We start from the raw sequence: 19,302 nt of genomic DNA on the forward strand, positions 1-19,302 counted from the left end.
CATAGGGAAGTTTGAAAAAAAAAAGAGTAGGTGACAAAAACATTTTTCCCGAGTTATTTTTTAGATCTCATAGTCCTTATATGGAGGTGCACTTTCGAACTCTGGGGTGCAGAATGTAATGGTCCATATATTTTTGTAGACATTATTAATAGAGCCCATTTAAATCTTTTAAATCCAGTTGTGGATAGAGCAATGTGCTTCTTATATTATATACGTGTTTTTTTTTTCATTTTAGTTTTAAAAAGTAACTTCACCAATTTTGTTGTTGTAAAATAACTATCTAATTTGTTAGAAATTTTTTTAAAGAGAATCTCTAATATAAAATCTTACTATATCTTTCTATTCAGGTGTTGTTTTATTTTAAATGGATTTGATTATATCGCATTATTTTACAACACTTTTATAAATTTCTTTCTAAAGATCACATTTTATGAGATCTACATATATTTGAAATTTTTTATTTCCAATTTATTTTTCTGTAACTTAAAAATTAATATAATTGTACAATTAATCTTTTTATTTTTAAAATCTAAATTTTATTAAATTGAGATCTTCTTACGTTATCTCAGAAGGTTTTAACCGAAATATTTTACAAGACTTAGTTTTAAATTTAAGAAGTAATTATCAATTTACATTAGATATTTCTAAAAAAGTGTTAATGTTTACAGCATTTTCTCTTTCATAAAAAAAAATAATAATACATTGACAACCTCAATTTTTTTATACCATCACACTACAATTTTCAATGTTATATATCATTTAATTATAAATTTATCTTTTATTATATTTATTTATTTTTAAATCCATCATATTAAAGATTGGATAAAGCTCCAAAAATTGTAAAACTATCATTTTCATATAAAAAAAAATAATGGAGTAGAAGAAGAGAAAAGTGGATATACATTGAATCTGGACAAGATTTTAGAGAAGTAGAATAACAAGTTAGTAAAATGTAGAATGTGGAGGCGTGCAGCTGTGTAATGAATGTTAGTTTGGAGAGACAAAGAGGCATAAAGTTAGTGCTTTCAGGACACTAAACATATAGTGTTAGTCATCATCTTACTTCTATGAATCTACCCTTCTTACTGTCTAAGAACATCAACCACTACTACTCAATAAAGCATATCAGTGGCTAAAAGTAGGTTTCACTCACTTTTTACTATATTACTTCTCACTTGTTAACAGATACTCTTTGAGAATGTAGATATGGATTCTAGGGTATGCATGATAGCTAGTTATCTCTTTTGTTAAAGGGTTCAACTTCAAGTGTTCTATGTTAACTTAACTCATTATTTGCTGACAAAATGGGAAACACACCACCTATCATCTTTCTGACTTTTATAGTTTTATAAAAATGTATTTGTAAAGTTTACAGTGAATTCTTTATTAAAACGATGATGCTCATTGCTGCTATATACGTGCTAAACTTCTTTTCAGGTTAAAATAAAAAGCCACTGAATCTAACATCTTAGAGATTAGAGTATTTAATATGGTATTTTGAATCATTTCTAACTTAGGCTTATCAGACCACATCGAACCATTATTAAACCATTCATAATATGTTGTCTCACGCACGAGTTCTCACTCTTAACGTGAAAAGGTGTATTGAAGATCTCACATCGACTAAAGATTAGAGCATTTTATAGTATATAAATACATACAAATCTCACCCCATAAACCGATTTTATGAGATTTAATTAAACTTAAATAGCAGTTAAATAAAAAAACTTCCATCAACACTTAACAAAAGTATTTTCCAGCAGTTTTTACACACTTAAAACTGGAATTTTATTAAGCACACAGATGAGCAGAAACTTGCAGCATCTCCACAAGATAAACTACAAGATGCTTATTCTAATGTCCCGTTTGTACACAACGAACTTGACTACTTTGGGACTGGAAATACAAGCAAAATCATAAACACTGTTGCCATTTTTCACAAAGAGAAATGGTTATTACAAACTGTTCTTAACCTTCTTCTTTTTTACCACAGATTGAGGCGTTAACAGTTGAATTAGCTAGCTTGGATCATCCAACTTAGCACAGGCTCTTGCAGCCAAGAGCTTCTTCCACAGTCAGAAACACTTTGCCACCGAATTTGGCGACAAAGTTGGACACTTTTAGCTTGTGTATCACTTGCCACCTAGGGTTCGCAATGGCTAGCTGAGAACAACACAAAAACCACTACCTCGTCATTGTTTTACCTCTAAAAAATATTAAAAAATTTGATAGTGTTTGTCATCCAATTACTAGAACAAACAAAATAAAGTTACCTGTTTTCCTTGTGAAGACAAACTCTTATGCAGTTCCTCTAGAGAAGCAATTCCAGAGGTGTCAATGTTCACCAAATCTATAGCAAGAAAACATACATCATCATTCAGCGATCATGTTCAGGTCTAAAATAAAATCTAATTGTTTTAATTAACAAAGTAGAGTTAAAATAAAAATAAAAATATATTTGAGCATTTACGCTATCCTTGATAATTGTTTTAATTAATAAAGTAGAGTTAAAATAAAAATAAAAAATATATTTGAGCATTTACGCTATCCTTGTTATTTATTATTTTAAAATTTTAGATAAGTAAATCGAAAACTAGATAAAATCAAACTAAAATCGTATTTACATTTTTGAAAGGCTTTTATTTCCATTTAATTATCATTTTTCAATTTTTAAATAATATTAACTTTTCCTGTCATTTATATTCCTACTTTTCACATGATAAATTTATTGTGATGTAAAAGTAAAATAAAAATATTTTTCTTCTTCAAATAAACTTTAAACAAAATTTAAAAGTCAACGGAGTAGAATTTTCAAAAATATCACATTAGCATGTCTTTCTCTCTCTTATTTTCCTATCTCAATTCCCACTTGAGACAAAAATTTAGGATTGTGATATGATCTTTTTTTGGTATCTTTTTATACCTCAGAGCTCAGTATTAATATTCATCTCTAAAAAACCATGCATGTTTTCAAAAAGCAAATTCTGGTCAAATCCATTTTCTTTTTTCATATGTTAATGATTTCATTTTCTTTTTTTTTTTTTTTTTCTTAGAAAGATCAATACTATACTAATAAATAGAGTCAGAAAGGCTTACTGGAGGTGTCAAGAATTACGAGTTGAATGGTGCTTCTTGAATTTCCCTTGTCATCTTCTGATTCTTCCTCAGAGACCCATTTGATGATCCTTGAAACATATATTGAAGATTGTTAGAACATTATGCATGTTTCTGACATTGATTTCTCATTTGATCCTTCCCACCAGGGAAACTACTTAGATATGTTGTATATGAAAAATACCTTTCTCTAACGAAATTGGCATTTGCAAAGCAAAGCAACGCAGATTTGACTCGTATTATCATAACTCCAGGAATCTTAACTGCCATGGGATACTGATACACATCGCAGAACAAATTAGTGCCCGGAAGTTTTCCTAGAGTTTCTGTGCCTGGTCGAATTGAGATCAGAATGATCTTTGAAAAAGATATCACCACCTACAAATAAAGAAAATTATTTCATATAAACAACTATTTATATTTTTTTTATCACTAAAAAAATAAATAAATATGAATCACTTAAGAAGTAATCCAACCTGTCACTACAAAAAAATCATTAAATAAAAATTAATTTTTAGAAACCAAAATAATTAGTTGCAATAGTAACTAAATTAGAGATCATTTTAGAAAAAAAAAATGGTTTCTAAATTAGTTTTTATTATTGTTAAATAATTTTTAAATTAGTATTTAATTAGCAATCAATGCTTTAATTACCAATTATTTAGATTATAAATTTGGTAGCAAAAACATTGGTTTATAATTAGATACCAATTTAGAAACCATTTAACAATAATATGAACTAATTTAGAAACAAAAAAATTTATTTAGTCCCTAAAATGGACTCTAATATAGTCACTATAACAACTAATTATTTTTTTATCTCTAAAATTAGTTTTTATTTCATGATTTTTTTTATAGTCGGTATACACTACACTCAAAAAGAAATACTCGATAACTTTATTAAAACTTACCAATTCAAAACCAACAAAGACACTTAAAAAACAATACCACATACTAACAAAGACTTTAAATCAAAAGCAAACATGACAACGGGATAACAGATGAAGACACCAATCAAAATAAAAAAACAAGTAAAAGCAAAATAAGAAGTAATCCAAACTATTTATATCTAAAAATTTAAAATTATTATACACGATTATTTTTAATTAAAAAGAAACCAAGTATCCATTTAGCCTTAGAAATATTTTTCCTTTCATTAATTTTCTTTTGAATATCCTGTGGCAAGTGTGGAGGTTGTTTATTTTCTTCCAGACAAGCCTTAATTAATAATTTGTCGACGAATTTTTGTATATAATTGTCAGTTCGAAGAGGAAAGTAGGCCATTTAGAACAAAGAAACAATTTGACCTAATAACTTGTTAAGCCTTAGTGATTGCAAACATAGCAAGGAATATGATTCCATATAGAGAATTTTTTAGGTGGCTTTAATTTTCAAGGTATAAATATGTCCCAACCAAAGAGAATATGCAGTTTTCAACGGTGCACATACATTCTGCATCACTCTTAGTGCCAAATATGTGGGTCCAGTGAAGTGGTGGAGATTGCTTATTATGTAATATACAACTCAGGCTTTTGGCCTACGCCATCACTCATTTTCATGAATACTACAATCTCTTTTCTCTGCTAAAAACCATACTCTTAAACACTACAAATATAGCTTGCAACTTAAAAGGTTTTAGATAACCATCCACTCACAGTGTTTCCTTCACATATACAACAGTTGAAATATTATTGCGTTTCATAATGTTCAACAGTACATCTGAGTGTTTTCACACACCTATATATATATGAATTTATACTTATCATTCTTAAATAGTTTATTATTTCGGGTCGCACAAACAGTTGAAACATTAAATGCATAATAAGGTGGCAAAATGATGCTAATCTTGATTCTTCAAGAATATAGAAGAAATTTAATTAAGAACTCTTTCAGTGAAAAATATATGCTACATTAGCACATATGGTGCTTATCACTAGCCATATATACTGTGATGTTCTTAAAACAGTAACAGTTGCGGCAAGATGTAAACCAGTAACCCCATTACAACAAAGATAGCATCAGAAAAACTCATGACATATATATAGTTTTATGGACAATTAATCTATATATTAGACTTGAACTTTATCAATATCTTCAGAAATATAGTTTTATCTGGACTGATTGTTTGTTAATTATCATGCATATATGTAAGTATTTACATGTTTTTAAAATAAGGAATTAATTATTGAATATCTTTACTGTGTTTATAGTGATGGTTATAATTGGTTGGGATTGAAGTGATGATGAGAAGAAAGAAGAGATGAGTGTGAATGATTACCGCCACTAGCAGACCAATCTCCACAGAAGCAAACAGTACTCCGAAGAAGGCACCAGCACAAGCAAGAAAATCTATCTTATCAACCTTCCAGATTTTGTAAGCTTCACTGACGTCAATAAGTCCTGGGAGAGCAGATAGGATCACAGAAGAAAGAATAGCTATAGGAGTGTAGTACAAGAGCTTTGTCAAAAACTGCAGCGATACCAACACCGTGATGGCCATCACAATGTTTGAAACCAGAGTTTCACACCCAGCTGCATAATTAACAGCAGTGCGAGAGAACGAACCTGCCACAAATTAATCTTGCTTAATCAACTAAACAAAAACAACTTAACTTGTTTTTCCAATAAGAGGAGAGCGTCATATGAATTGGTTAATTCAATTATGCAATGATTTTGGAATGTAGCTGTCATATATGCTTTCCAAAAATGGTGATAAAAGACTGGTAAGCGAAATTCAACATACGTGTGAGTACGTAAACATTTCATCATGAGTATTATAAGAATCTTTCACTCTATGTATGTTTACAGGTGAAGTTTTGAATATTTTGAATTTTTCTTCTCGGTTTAATTCAAGGTTTGGGCGTATTTCTTCTAAAGATTATTCAATATGTTTCTCCTTCTTTGATTGGTAACTTGAATATATGGTATATATGTTTTGGATTAAAAGCTTGTGACCGATTTAGATCGGTTGAATGGTCTTTCTTGTGTTGTTGAGGAGAGTTTGTGTTTGAGGGAACTTTAAGTAGAAGACGCTTTATTATTTTAACGGTTTGGTTGGGATTGTTTGTTTGGTATGTAGGTGCAGACACCTTTTTGAGATATGTTTTGATAGGGTGAGTAGTATGTTTTTCACTATGCTTTGGTTTTCAGGACTACGAACCATATTTATTTATTTAATTTAGTGATAAAAAAAACTTTAGAAATGTTCTACTCCATTTTTTTTCCTTTTTCATATGTGCAGTAAAAGAATTATATATATACCAGTTGCAACGTAGCAGGAGGTGAAAGATCCTATGATGTTTGTCAAACCTATTGACATCATCTCCTTGTTTCCATCAAGTTGGTATCCATTGATGGATGCAAAAGATCGCCCAACAGCAATAGATTCCTATAATGGGTAAGCCACCAGTTGTAGTGCATCAACATAAATTGGAAAATAAGCAAACAAGTTGATGGTTTGATATATAATTATAATTTGTTACTCACGGTAAGGGCAACGACAGCAACAACCAGTGCAATTTTGGCCACTTCTCCAATGTAGGGGCTGCTGAAGTCTAACTGGTGGATGGAGATTGGATTTAATCCTCCTTTCACATGTTTCACAATTTTAACTCCATTTTCATCAGCTTTTGTCAAAAACACAAATAGAGTCGACAAAACAACAGATACAAGAGGAGAAATTGATGCCAACCAGAACACTTTCTTCTTCTTTTTACCCTGCCAAGTGAATAATCAATTAGAATGTTCAAACCAGAACCCAATCAGAGGGAGGGAATTCAAAGCTCATTCCATTTATTGCTCACCACAAATCTCGTTGTTAGGATGAACACCAAGAACGAGCATCCAATGAAAAAATTTCGAGGATTCCACTGTAATTCAACATGTATATGTTAGCATTAATTAAGCATTAACAAATTATATTGAATTAGTTCTTAAATGGAAATTTTGTGCTTGGAAGCTTGGATAGATGAAATTAGCAGGAGCATTATTTATTATTATTACCTTTTCTAATAAATGTATATGGATAAGTGCTTCTATTTACTAAATTAGAAGAAATGAAGAGTGTTTTTAAAAATTTTAAAATGAGTCCTTGGCCTGTGTAAACGCAATCCGAATTCATGATATTTTTAAATAGGAAAAATGAATATTGTGCTATATTTTTGCAATAATTAAAATTATTATTATGAAGATAGATATTTGATTTTTTTTTATTATCTATTATAATAAGTGTAGTGAATTGGAATCTGGTGTCCCAAAATGATCTTTATTCTTAGTTTCCCAGCAGCTCTAATTTATAGGGAAAAGAAAGAAAAAGCAAAGGGACAGGAGAAGTAGTTTACAGGATTATGAAATGCTTCCCAGACAGCTTTCATGACAGAGACTATGTCGGTTTTGGTCGTAAAATGAGTGATTCCGAAGAGTCCCTTCAACTGTTGAAGCCCTATAACAATGGCTGCTCCTGCCACAAATCCAACTATTGCAGCATGGGATAGGAAATCCACAAGGAACCCCAGCCTGTTCAAAAATGTTAATTCTCAAAGCCAATAATGAACAAAAAAATCACCAATCACCCATTTTGTAAATGACTTTTACTATATATACTGATTAGAAAAATTATGAAAAAACATGTGCATATGGTATAATTGATGACCTGAAGAGTCCGAAGGAAGTCTGAAAGATACCAGCCAAGAGGGTAGCAAGTAGAATTAGCTTTGTGTAACCCACTGGATCAGAAGCAGGGTCTACTAATTTCTCCATCATTGAAGATAACAGCAAAGAAACCACTGCCACGGGACCAATTGCTATCTCTCTAGAAGTTCCCATCACAGCATATACAAGTGGTGGCACCACACTTGTATCTAAATTACATATTAGTAAGAAACCAAAATCAAATATCAAACATGTTAAAAAGTTGTAATGAATGATAAGTAGGAAAAAAGAAATTGCTTACAAAGCCCATATTGAGGAGCAAGATGTGCCAAGGTTGCATATCCAATGCTCTATGTGGAAAATTGGAAACACCACACAAGTAGAAGTAGTGTTATTTGAAGCCAAGATAGTTAGAATTTAGTTAGAATAACATGTGATATGCATACCTGTGGAATACAGAGGCTAGCAATAGTGAGGCCTGCAAGAAGATCTTTCCTGAACTTAGTAGCAGTGTAGTTTCTGCCCCAAGCAAGAATAGGAAAAGCAAGCTGCAGAAGTGACAGGAGGAGTGTGGTAAAGGGTTGATCTCTGAGAGAGGAAAACTTTTGTTTATAGTGGGAAATGGTTTTCCTCACAGAATCTGCAACCACACGCCATGGACTTGGGGGCTCAGGAGCGTTAAGAACCCACTGAGACCTTACATCCTGTGCGTTCTTCTCAATGTCCACCTGCATGTGCAAATCCTCTGATTTGCAGGTTTCCATCGCTGAAGAAGCCATGTTGAAGTGTTTGGGAGAACTTTGTCTCGTGAAAAACTGATCGACTACACTCTCATGAGACTTACCTGTGAATTGAAGAGCTGAAGTTGAAGAACTTGGTGTTAGAAAGAAACTTATATAGAGCAACAAAAAGCCTTGCGTCACTTTCTCACCAAATAAAATATGTAATAAGAGATCAACAAAGGGATTCGTGAAGTCAAGTTGGATACAGATTTCACAGTTTACTGAGTGACATCAATTCAACACTCCTAATGGCTAGAGAGTGAGAGTTTCTCACCTTGTGAAATAAAAATTTCACCACTAATCAAGTCACAGTTAACATTAAATTGTTTTAATTGAATCTGTGTTTAAACAATTATAATAAATATTTAAAAATGAAAATTTTCTAACAGTTTTCTTTTTAATTATATGGAAAATAATGAGCGAAAAGAAAAATTAATTTGCCTTATAGGATTTTGAGCCTGTGAAGAACACACGTAAAGTTCTCATTAGTTAAGGTGTAAGCATTACCTAATTAATCGAAAGTGAGAGAATGGAAAACAAGTGAACACAGTTAATGCAAAGATTTGCTGTCAAAAGGGATTTATGCAGTTTTTGCTGCATAATTATGCAGCAACTATAGCAACTCAAATACCTGCTCTATTCATAACTGTAATGTTGTTTTGGTTGCTTATATCTTTGTACTTATGTTAGTTCTTGTATAAGGGTCTAAACAAGTGTCCCTTTTAATTTTATTTTATTTTTTGCCTATAAAAAAAAGGATAATGCTAAGTTAGTTCAATTGTAGTTGGTTCTCCAATCAAACCTCATACAAACAGTTTTTCTGAATACGAAGGATCTATACTTGTACTTGGTGTGTTAGTTGCTTTACCAATACATTTTGGTGCGTAGGTGTTTTTGTCTTGTCGCTGTCACCAAGTTACTGGTGGCAAAGTATCGGAGCATTATAGCTATATCACATTTATAAGTTATAACTTCTTTCGGTTCAAACATTCGTTGGAATTTCTTGATTTTAGTGGGATATGTCTCATGTCTTGAAACAGTGAAAAAAAAAAACTTAAAATCGTGTCCCAAAAATCTAAAACTATTCTTATTTTATAAGGATAACACTAACTTAGAATTAAAAATAATAATCAAAATGAATCTTTCAAAATATAAAAGCCACAAACAAAATTTTGTGAAAAAAAAAAGAATACTTTATAGCATAAATATTATGTAAAAAGTGTTTTTTAAGTTTTTTTTATCAGAAAAAATAAATGAATAAAAGGGACACCTTGTATGTGTCTCAACCCTTATAGAAAGGATAAAAACAACAAGAAAAACATCTCAAAGCCTATGCTTCTATGGCAGATCCACACTAGCATTGATTTTTAGCAGGTTAAGCAGCATCTGCATTCATAATTCTGCAGCAAACTGCACACAAATTATGCAGCAAAACTGTACCTGCATAACATGTGGCACTGGTGCTCTGTACTCCTAGATTTCCTCTACAGTTTTCCTGCCTCCATCCTACAAAATACATGCTCAAAGGTACACCCAAATTGATATTTTTCAGCTTAACAATCTTCTACCAATCCAGTTTTGCTCTACTCACTAAGTGTTGGACGAACAGGACCTAATTGCAACACAAGCTCATGATTTTTATCTTATATTAAAAAGTTTTTCACATTAAAAATATTTGTTTACTCTAACTTTGGTATTTCTCATATATCTTAGCGAGTAGAGTTTTTATTATTATTGCTATTATTAAAGAAGCAGAAAGGTTTTGAAAAGTGAGACACGTGTGGAATGATATGATATCAGCAGGTAGTACTTATAATTAACACAAGAAAGCATGATAGAGGCAATGTGTGAAGGATCGCAAAAGGGTAAAATAAAACATATATTCTCCCTAGAGCTTTATTCTGTCAACGCCACTCATTTGAATATAACTAAGTAAAAAGTGATGATTAAAAATGAATGAGCTAAAGCATCTGAGCAAGCACTTTGTCTTTGGTTTTGGTCCACTAAGGTAGCCTCTAACACTAGATCATTCTGATACATTGAATGCAGACATGTTTTCAAGACAACTCTAAATTTTAATAAGAGAGAAGTAGCAAGTGAATGACACGGAGCCACATTTTGCATAAAGATTACATACTCATTCCTGAGTTTTATTAGGATATTGTCTCCTTAAACAACTATAATAAAGTTACTAAGTTAAAAGTTATCACTATAATCAAAATGAAATTCTTTCTATTTAAGAATTATTCTAGTTAGAAAGTATGGAAATCTCAAGATAAAGTATTTAGTTTGTTTGTTTTATCTATTATTTACTTTTCTTTTTCTTTTTCTTTGTGATCTTATGAGATTCATTTTTCGGTCTCCACTCATTACATATATTCCTAATTACACCTAGTTAATCTCATGATGCAATATTATTGAGATTCATCGATTAAATGAATTTAATTATTGTACCTTACTTTTATGGTTGGTTAAGACCTACCAAAAATACTACTAAGATCGGGTTTTAACCATAACACTATAAGAGTAGAACAAACAAAACGACACAATTCTATTATAACTTGATTTACTTAATATCCATCATGAGACAATTGATGTCACTTACATCATCATTGGTGAGAGATTGAGTGTTAGGATTACAACTAAGTATATGACGTTAAATCACATAAGGTAATTTATATTATTTGACTATTACTACGGAGGTAAGGTTATATTTTGTAATAATTAATGTATAAACATTAAGTTACTTTTTAAGTATAGTGAGATTTCAAATTCCATTTACAATCGTAATCACAAGTTCCATTTATAATCGTAATCATGTAGATGAAGATATAGGTATGAAAAACAAATAGTGTTTCTATTAACTAAGTGAGATTTAAATAAGTGTCGTGTTTTGTGAAAATTGTGAGTAAGTATTGAAATAAGAAGTCACACAATGGTCAAACAAATTAGTAAATAAACATATTTAGTAAATAAACATATTAATATGATGTTAATACTCAATGCAATCTTATGTTATCCATATCTATGTAAATGTTGTTAATGAAATGAGTTACATCCTCAAATGAGTTTGAATAATTATTTATTTTTGTACATTGATTAATTTTAGTTATATTATATGTTATTTTTAAATCTATGATGATTGTAACACGAGCGTTATAGCATTAAAACATACGTCGAGAAGTTATCTAAATATTTATACTTCTATATTTTTTATTTTAAATATAATGTATTTGAAGGATTTTGTTAATATTATACTATGTTTTCTATAATATTGGTTTTAGATGTTACAAAAAAAAAAGTCTTATTATGATTTAAATAATAGTTTAAAAATCAAAAAGTTTTTAAGAGCAAGTTGTTGATCACTTTTGTTACTTATAAAGGTTGTTTCTAACTCTAAGACTGCTAACTCCATATGAGAAGAGATTAATTGAGTTCAAATAAAAACTTTCTTAATACATTGAGGTTTAAAAAAATAGTTATAAATATAGTATCACGGTTCATTTATATTTTGTATACGAAAGATCAGTGAAAATTACAAATTAATAGTAAATATTTGTTAGCTATAAAGCTTAGACACTTCTCTTAAATGATGGTCTGTCCACACTTATCAATGTCGACACTCATAGGGCACTTACTAGTGGAGTGTTCAATTCAAAAAATATTTGTTGAATTTTTAACAATTATAGTACGGTTCTAACACAATTCTAAAAAAATAAATACAATAATTTTTTAAAAACTCAAATTTATTGTATAAATTTTTATTATGATTATAAAAATAAGGAACAAATTCTTTTGAACCAGTCATGAAAAACATTTTTCTGCTCCCAAAAAAAATCTGAAACATACTTGTGCACATAAATATGTATTATCAATTTATATAATTTGTGTTCCCGTGTCCTGCATTTTAAAGATTATACGTATATCGTATATCTCTGTGTCGTGTCAATATCCGTATCCATATTTGTGCTACATAGTTTCTTAGTTAACATTGTTAAAATTTAGAAATATTTGTGATGAAATTAATAACTAACAAACGTTTGACCATTTGCTCCAGATAAACAAAAATGAATCCAAAGAAAACCAATTGTTGTTGGTTATACAGCAACCATTTTAGTAGTAACACAAGCATCAACTGCTTCTCCCACAGAAAGGAAAACCCTTCCTCCAATTTTGCTGACGAAGTTAGCTAATCTTAGCTTGTGAATTACATGCCACCTAGGGTTAGCGATAGCTAACTGAAGTAAAAGTGACAAGAGGAATTAATACACAGCAATATCACGTGAAATAGATTTATCAATTGCAAAGAAAACAAAAATGAATTGAGAAACCAACCTTTACTCCACGTGAAGTCATATTTTTATTGAGCTCCACCAGAGAAGCAATTCCCGTGGTGTCAATGTTCGTAAGACCTATTCATGACAGATATTTTTCATCCACATTATTACAGTAGAACAATGTTAAACTTGGTGCAAGATCATAAGGTTAGTTACTGTATACTCACTTGAGGCATCTATGATGACGTGATGGAAGGTGCTTTCTCCTCCTTTTTCATTGTTCACCCATCTCTCAATCCTTTCAACAATGTGATCTCAGAATTTCATTGTAAAGTTGTGTTTAAAAGAAGCAAAAGGTGGTGATATGAACAACAGATACGTACATTTCTTCCACAAGATTTGCATTTGCAAAACAAAGCCATGCAGATTTTAAAGAGACGATGAAAACTCCAGGAATGTTGAGTGCCATTGGATACTGTTGAACATCGCCGAATGAATCCGTTCCTGGAAGTCTTCCAATAACCGCTATAGCTGGTTGAACTGAGGTTAGAATTATCTTCGCGAATGATATCGTGATCTGCGCTACAATTTATGTACTCACATCAACCAATAATACTGCATACTGTCTTAGAAAATTGTTAGCCTAAAAATTGTTGTGTTTATCAATGTTTTATGAATTATGTTTGAAGATTGAATTGAAGTTGAAGAAAAAAGAAAAATATACGTACCCCAACTGCAAGGCCTATTTCCGGAGATGCAAACAAGACTCCGAAGAAGGCTCCAGCACAAGCAAGGAAATCCATTTTATCGACCTTCCAAATTTCACGTGCTTTCTTTAGGTCAATGAGTCCTGGTACAGCCGAAAGAATTATCGCTGCTAACATTGCTTTGGGAGTGAAATACAAAAGCCCTGTCAAAAATTTAAGTGACAAGAGCACCGTGAGTGCCATCACTATGTTCGACACCACTGTTTCTGACCCAGCATCGTAGTTTACGGCACTACGTGACAAAGACCCTGCATCGTTAATTTAACCTTCGTCATCACCAAATTTCTCTCAATACATACCAAAATACGCTACGGTTTATACCTGATGCAATGTAGCAAGAAGTTAAGGATCCAACAATGTTCATTATGCCCAAGGATACCACTTCTCTGTTCGGATAAATACTGTGTCCTTTTAGAGATGCAAATGATCGTCCAACAGCAATAGATCCCTATTGTTGTGCACCAAATAAGCTATATTAATACAATTCAAAACACTATATAATACAATGAATTAAATTTGTTTGATTATTTAACTCCTTTTAAGAAATAGATTAGTTTTGAGCATTCTTTTGAATTTTGGATTAAGTAACTCTAAAGAGGAGGAGTTTTTGTGTTGAAAAAGGATTCTCCTTCATTTTGTGTTGACGCAATGGGATATCAGATTGCTGTGTTAGTTGTAAAGAGAGGTTTGTTAAGTTCTTTAAATTTCTCTATTTGTTAAAGATTTATGTTTGCGGTTTACTTATAATTTTGTGCTCTTTTGAATTTTGATGTGTTAGTATATTCTGACTTTTTAATTCTTTGCTAAAAAAAAGTATACTATAACTATCGTTAAAGGTGGATTTCTGTGTAAACGACATTTTTTAGTTTTGAGTTAGCCGACAACTTTTATTGAAAGATTAGTTTAGGTTGAAGCGTAACAATTTATATTTTTTTATTTTATTTTATATAAGAGTTAAGTTGCTTTAATTGATTCATATTTATTTATTATTTTTTATTGATTAAAAAAAAACATGAATATATATGGGATACCTACCGTGAATGAAATAATAGCAATGTTCAAGCCTATTCTCATCAAATGAACCACAACTTTGCTGTCAAATATTAACTGATTGAAAGAGCTTGGATTCAAGCTACCTCCTCCTTTAATTGGTCCCAACACTTCAACTCTGTAGTCCTTCACTTGGTGCTCATGAACATTTATTTTGTAGGCAATAATAGAGGATGCAATAATAGATAAGAGAGGAGCAACGTGTGACAACCAGAGAAGTTTCTTGTTCCTTTTACCCTATTTGGATATGCAACAATATATATAGGTTAACTTTAGTGTAAGAGTTAGTTAGTTTTCATAAAATAAAATAAAAGTAGCAGCAATACTAACCAGGAATCTCGTAAATAGGATGAAGCATAGAAATGAGAATCCAATAACGAAGTTGTAGGGATGCCACAATGACTGCAAAAGTAGGAAAATGAACTTTGAGTTGTAATTAAATTGAATGGTTTGTTTAATTTGCAATGGAAGTGTATATCTTATTATTACTTGGTTTTTGAAGGATGTCCAAAGAGATTTGAGCACAGAAAATAAAGCAGTTTTGTTGGTATCGATCCCAAATAATCCTTTCAATTGTTGTAGTCCAATGCCCACAGCAGCTGCTGCCAAGAACCCTACGATCGTGGATTGGGAAATATATTCCACCAGAAAACCAAACCTGTAAAATGTCAGAGGTTCAGCCATACCATAATAATTTAATGCCCTATTTGGTTTCACAGAGTAATTTCTCACATTTTTAATTAGTCAACTATTATAGTTTTCTCATAAGAAATTTTTCAACATGAATTTCCAAACATAAACAATTTGAAATTTCACCTCTCGATTAGAAAGGAGAATATTTTATTGTATATAAGTGACTGCAAACCTTAATTCATGAGTCGATTTTATGGACTTGAGTTAGACTTAAACTTCACTTCGTAATATAGTATCAGAGTCATTTAAAGTCTATCCTAGCGAGTACTTGTTGATTCTATCGTGTCATCCGCTATCGGGCAACTTACGAGTTGTCACTCTCGACATGTGAAGAGCTATGTTGAAGATCCAATATTTCATTTTTCTTGTCCTTTTATATTTTACTTTACAAATTCATTGGAATTCAGTTTTAGGTGCGAAAGTTCATGTCCATAACGTCGTACAAAATAACTCATGAGTTTTTCTTTATTTTATTTAGAATCTACAGACTGGCACCCTTAGAAGAATATAGGGAATCCAGTGTTCTAATTGATATATAGTGGTTATCAAAATAAAATTAGTTTACCCTTTGCAAGTTCTTTATTATTATATATTGTAAAAACAATTTAAAAAAAAATTGAATAGTACTACAATATAATAATTCATGTTAAGACACATAATAAAACGTTAGTAGAAAATATTGACTTTAGGTGCACTTGAATAGTTTCAAAATATATATTTTTATGATACTTATAACTTTCTAGAGTTTTTTTTAATCATGCATTTTATAACTTTGTAATTAAGGTGACAACAGGTTATAGTTTCTCTTGTTTTCCAAAAGTTTATCCTAGTACGTATCTGCCTCGTTTATATAAAATTATTTACGAGATTTTATAGCTACGAGTAGATATGGATATCTACACATTTATTTAGTTTTAAATTATTTAAAAATAAAAAATTAATATAAATAAAATAATTATCTTAATTTTGAAAAATTAATATTTAAAAAAATTAATTTAGTAAGTATAGAAAGAAACATAAATTTATAAAGTATATATTATTTTTACTGATAACTTTATTTTGATTACTTTTTAAAACAAAATCTAAATAAAAATTAATAACAGTACATGGAAAATTTGAAAACATAATATTCATTCTCACCGACTAACAAATAAATAATTAAAATACATATATCTATTGTTTACTAATAACCATTAAAAATGTTTATTTTATCTACACTACAACAAAATCATAAAATAAAAATTAATTTATAAAAAACAAAATAATTAGTTGCAATAGTAACTAACTTAGATATCATTTTAGAAACTAAAAAGAAATTTCGTTTCTAAACTAATTTATATTATTGTTAAATAATTTCTAAATTAGTATCTAATTAGCCACCAAGGTTTTTCTACTAAATTTAGAAATTAAATAATTGGTAGTTAAAACCTTAATTGCTAATTAGATACCAATAAACTATTTAACAATAATAGAAACTAATTTAGAAACCAATTTTTTTTTAATTTCTAAAATGGTCTCTATTTTAATTCCTATTGTAACTAATTATTTTGATCTCTAAAAATTATTTCTATTTCATGATTTTCTTGTAGTGTTAAAAATACATTTCATCAAACTTTTTTTATCTAGTTGTCACACACATTCCACAAACAAATCACAAACTATATATATACATATAACCCTTTTGACTCTTGATTAATAGGGAAATAATGAATTAAGAAGGCATGAGGATATATGGCATAGGAGACTGACCTAAAGAGGCCGAAAGCAAGTTGAAAGATGCCCGCAAAAAAAGTTACAGTGAAAACAAGATGAGTGTATCCAATAGAATCATGAATTGGAAGTTTCAATGTCTGAATCATTGAGGAAAGTAGCAGTGAATCTACAGATCCAGGTCCAATCACCATTTCCCTTGAACTCGCTAGCAGAGCATAAATAAGAGGTGGCACAATTCCTGTGTCTGTCAAAATCAATCATCATCCATTCTTAATGATACATTTCAACAACTCATCAAACAAAATAAAATCACTGTTCATGCAACTTACAGAGGCCATATTCTGGACTTAGCTGCGCCAATGTTGCATTTCCCATGCACTGTAACAGATTAAACCCATCATTTCAATGGACTCAGTATTACATAATAGGTATACTAATAATGCAGGAGAAGAAATGAAATGAGTTTGACATGAGGAAGTGTAATATTGTATTGTTGATGTATTGTGAACCTGAGGAATGGCGAAGATTGCGAGGATTAGGCCAGCCATGAAATCGCACTTGAACTTTTGGGCATTGTAGTTTTGGAATGAAGCAAGAATGGGAAACAAGTTCTTGAAGAAGGCAAAAGCGCGTTTGGAAAAGGGTTGGTTCCTGAGAGAAGAGAATGTGTTTGGATGTGGATGCGGTACGAGGATGTCCTTGATGTTGTCCACGACCTGACGCAACATGGAGGGTGGATCTGGAGGATTCACCACCCACTGACTCATGTTCTTCTCAATGTCCAAAACCTCTTCTAACGTGATTTTCTCTAACGTGCTTTTCTCTAACGTGCTTTTCTTTGAAGCTACCATCTCTGAGTTACTAGAGTTCCTGCACATTTCAGGAACCTAGTGCTCTCAGAGAAGTGCTTCACTTCTTCACTCTTTCTAACTTCTTTATGGCATATGTTATTATATTATGAACCGTGTTCTTTTTGTTTACAGTATATATTTATTTTACTGAAAAAAGTTTCCTTACATTAAATGTTAATTATTTTATTATAAATTTAACCAAAGTTGTGAAACTGAGGCTTATATATGAAAAAAAAAGAGTGTAATATTGAGAAAATAAATTATTATAAATGATTACTTAAGTAATTAATAGTCGACAAAATCGAGTGATAGTTCCTATTCTTAATACGACAGCATACGATTTTTTAAAAGTAATTATCAAAACAGTTAAATATCATACGTGAAAATTTGAAGGATACCACAAAATTTTCAAAAGCACTTCTAGAAAATGCGTTTTGTTTAAAGCTTTTAAATAAAAAATAGATATTTTATTATTACTTTGAGAATCTAGAGTTTGAATAACTTAAGGAAATCAATTGAAATTATAAGTAATGTTTAAGAAATGTGTAATAATTCAGTGTGACCCAACAACAAGTGAAAAGAGAATCTCGCATTAAGAAAAATATCACTTATCTATTAAATTAAAACTTATTTTCCTTCTCACTTATTGACAAGCCGTTTCTGGTTAAATTAATATTAAAATTAAAATAATCGAAATTAAAAGGCAATCAACATTTGTGAATAATAAATGTCATTTAATTTAGAAATAAAAAACTTTCTAGTTGCAAGCAAAAAAAATGAATCTGTAAATAGTAAAATAAACTAAGTTTTAATATGAATCTAAATATTTATCGCATTAAAAAAGAGAGAGAAAAAGAAGGCACGTCCGTTCTAGATGCTGAAAAAAGGTCCATAAAAAAATATTAATCTATATTTCAATTTGTGGTGCGTGAATCTGCCTACTTAAGCAATTAAGGAGACACTTACGTTCAATAAACAATTAATTTATTTTTTTCTTCAAATTCAATTAAGTAGCTTCTAAATTTAGTATAATTAAAATAATTAATTAGAAACTCGATAACCTAACTTGTTATATCTATCATTTGAGTTTAATTTTGATAAAATGAGAATATAAATAATTTTCACGTCAATTTAATTTTTTTCACTATAATTTGTCAAATGAGTTATTTTCATATTTGTAGTTTCAATAACTTAAATCAAAATCTTATACTTTAAAATTAAAGAAAGAGTATATTTAACCCTTGTAAACTTTAATTTTGTCTAAATTAATTCTCAAATTTTATCTCATTTACTAGTACACATTTTTAAGTTTAATTTTATTCAAATTAATCCTTTAATTCCACTTTTTCTACAAATAGACATTAAGAAATTTAATTTTATTCTAATTAATATTTATCATTGATTA

General features: G+C 30.2%; 2 protein-coding genes across 2 annotated transcripts; both read right to left on the bottom strand.

Annotated features, from left to right (window-relative positions):
* Positions 1–1,763: 1,763 nt before the first annotated feature.
* Positions 1,764–8,562, bottom strand: SULTR2;1 (slufate transporter 2;1). Its single transcript, XM_068618215.2, has 12 exons — positions 8,211–8,562; positions 8,066–8,114; positions 7,766–7,973; positions 7,455–7,629; positions 6,918–6,983; positions 6,601–6,831; positions 6,376–6,502; positions 5,393–5,679; positions 3,299–3,492; positions 3,097–3,185; positions 2,274–2,350; positions 1,764–2,163 (listed from the first exon to the last, which is right to left on the bottom strand). The coding sequence occupies exons 1-12, from the start codon at positions 8,541–8,543 to the stop codon at positions 2,038–2,040; spliced, it is 1,962 nt and encodes a 653-aa protein (XP_068474316.1). The 5' UTR covers positions 8,544–8,562; the 3' UTR covers positions 1,764–2,037.
* A 4,006-nt stretch (positions 8,563–12,568) lies between these two features.
* On the bottom strand, positions 12,569–18,010 carry LOC137815135 (early nodulin-70). The gene is made up of 12 exons (XM_068618192.2): positions 17,556–18,010; positions 17,376–17,424; positions 17,083–17,290; positions 15,130–15,298; positions 14,971–15,042; positions 14,626–14,877; positions 13,912–14,038; positions 13,552–13,838; positions 13,207–13,400; positions 13,051–13,121; positions 12,882–12,958; positions 12,569–12,784 (listed from the first exon to the last, which is right to left on the bottom strand). The coding sequence occupies exons 1-12, from the start codon at positions 17,922–17,924 to the stop codon at positions 12,644–12,646; spliced, it is 2,016 nt and encodes a 671-aa protein (XP_068474293.1). The 5' UTR covers positions 17,925–18,010; the 3' UTR covers positions 12,569–12,643.
* Positions 18,011–19,302: the final 1,292 nt, after the last annotated feature.

This window comes from Phaseolus vulgaris, chromosome 1, assembly GCF_051622355.1.
Source record: "Phaseolus vulgaris cultivar YP4 chromosome 1, ASM5162235v1, whole genome shotgun sequence".
Classification (NCBI taxonomy): Eukaryota; Viridiplantae; Streptophyta; class Magnoliopsida; order Fabales; family Fabaceae; genus Phaseolus; species Phaseolus vulgaris.

What these genes read in the sequence shown, in the direction of transcription:
- LOC137815135 (XM_068618192.2), bottom strand. Translation starts at nt 17,924, where the DNA reads ATGTGCAGGAACTCTAGTAACTCAGAGATGGTAGCTTCAAAGAAAAGC. An exon ending in GGACATCCTTCAAAAACCAA is followed by an intron (nt 15,043 to 15,129) that starts GTAATAATAAGA and finishes CTACTTTTGCAG; the next exon opens with TCATTGTGGCATCCCTACAA. An exon ending in CGTCATCATAGATGCCTCAA is followed by an intron (nt 12,959 to 13,050) that starts GTGAGTATACAG and finishes TGTCATGAATAG; the next exon opens with GTCTTACGAACATTGACACC.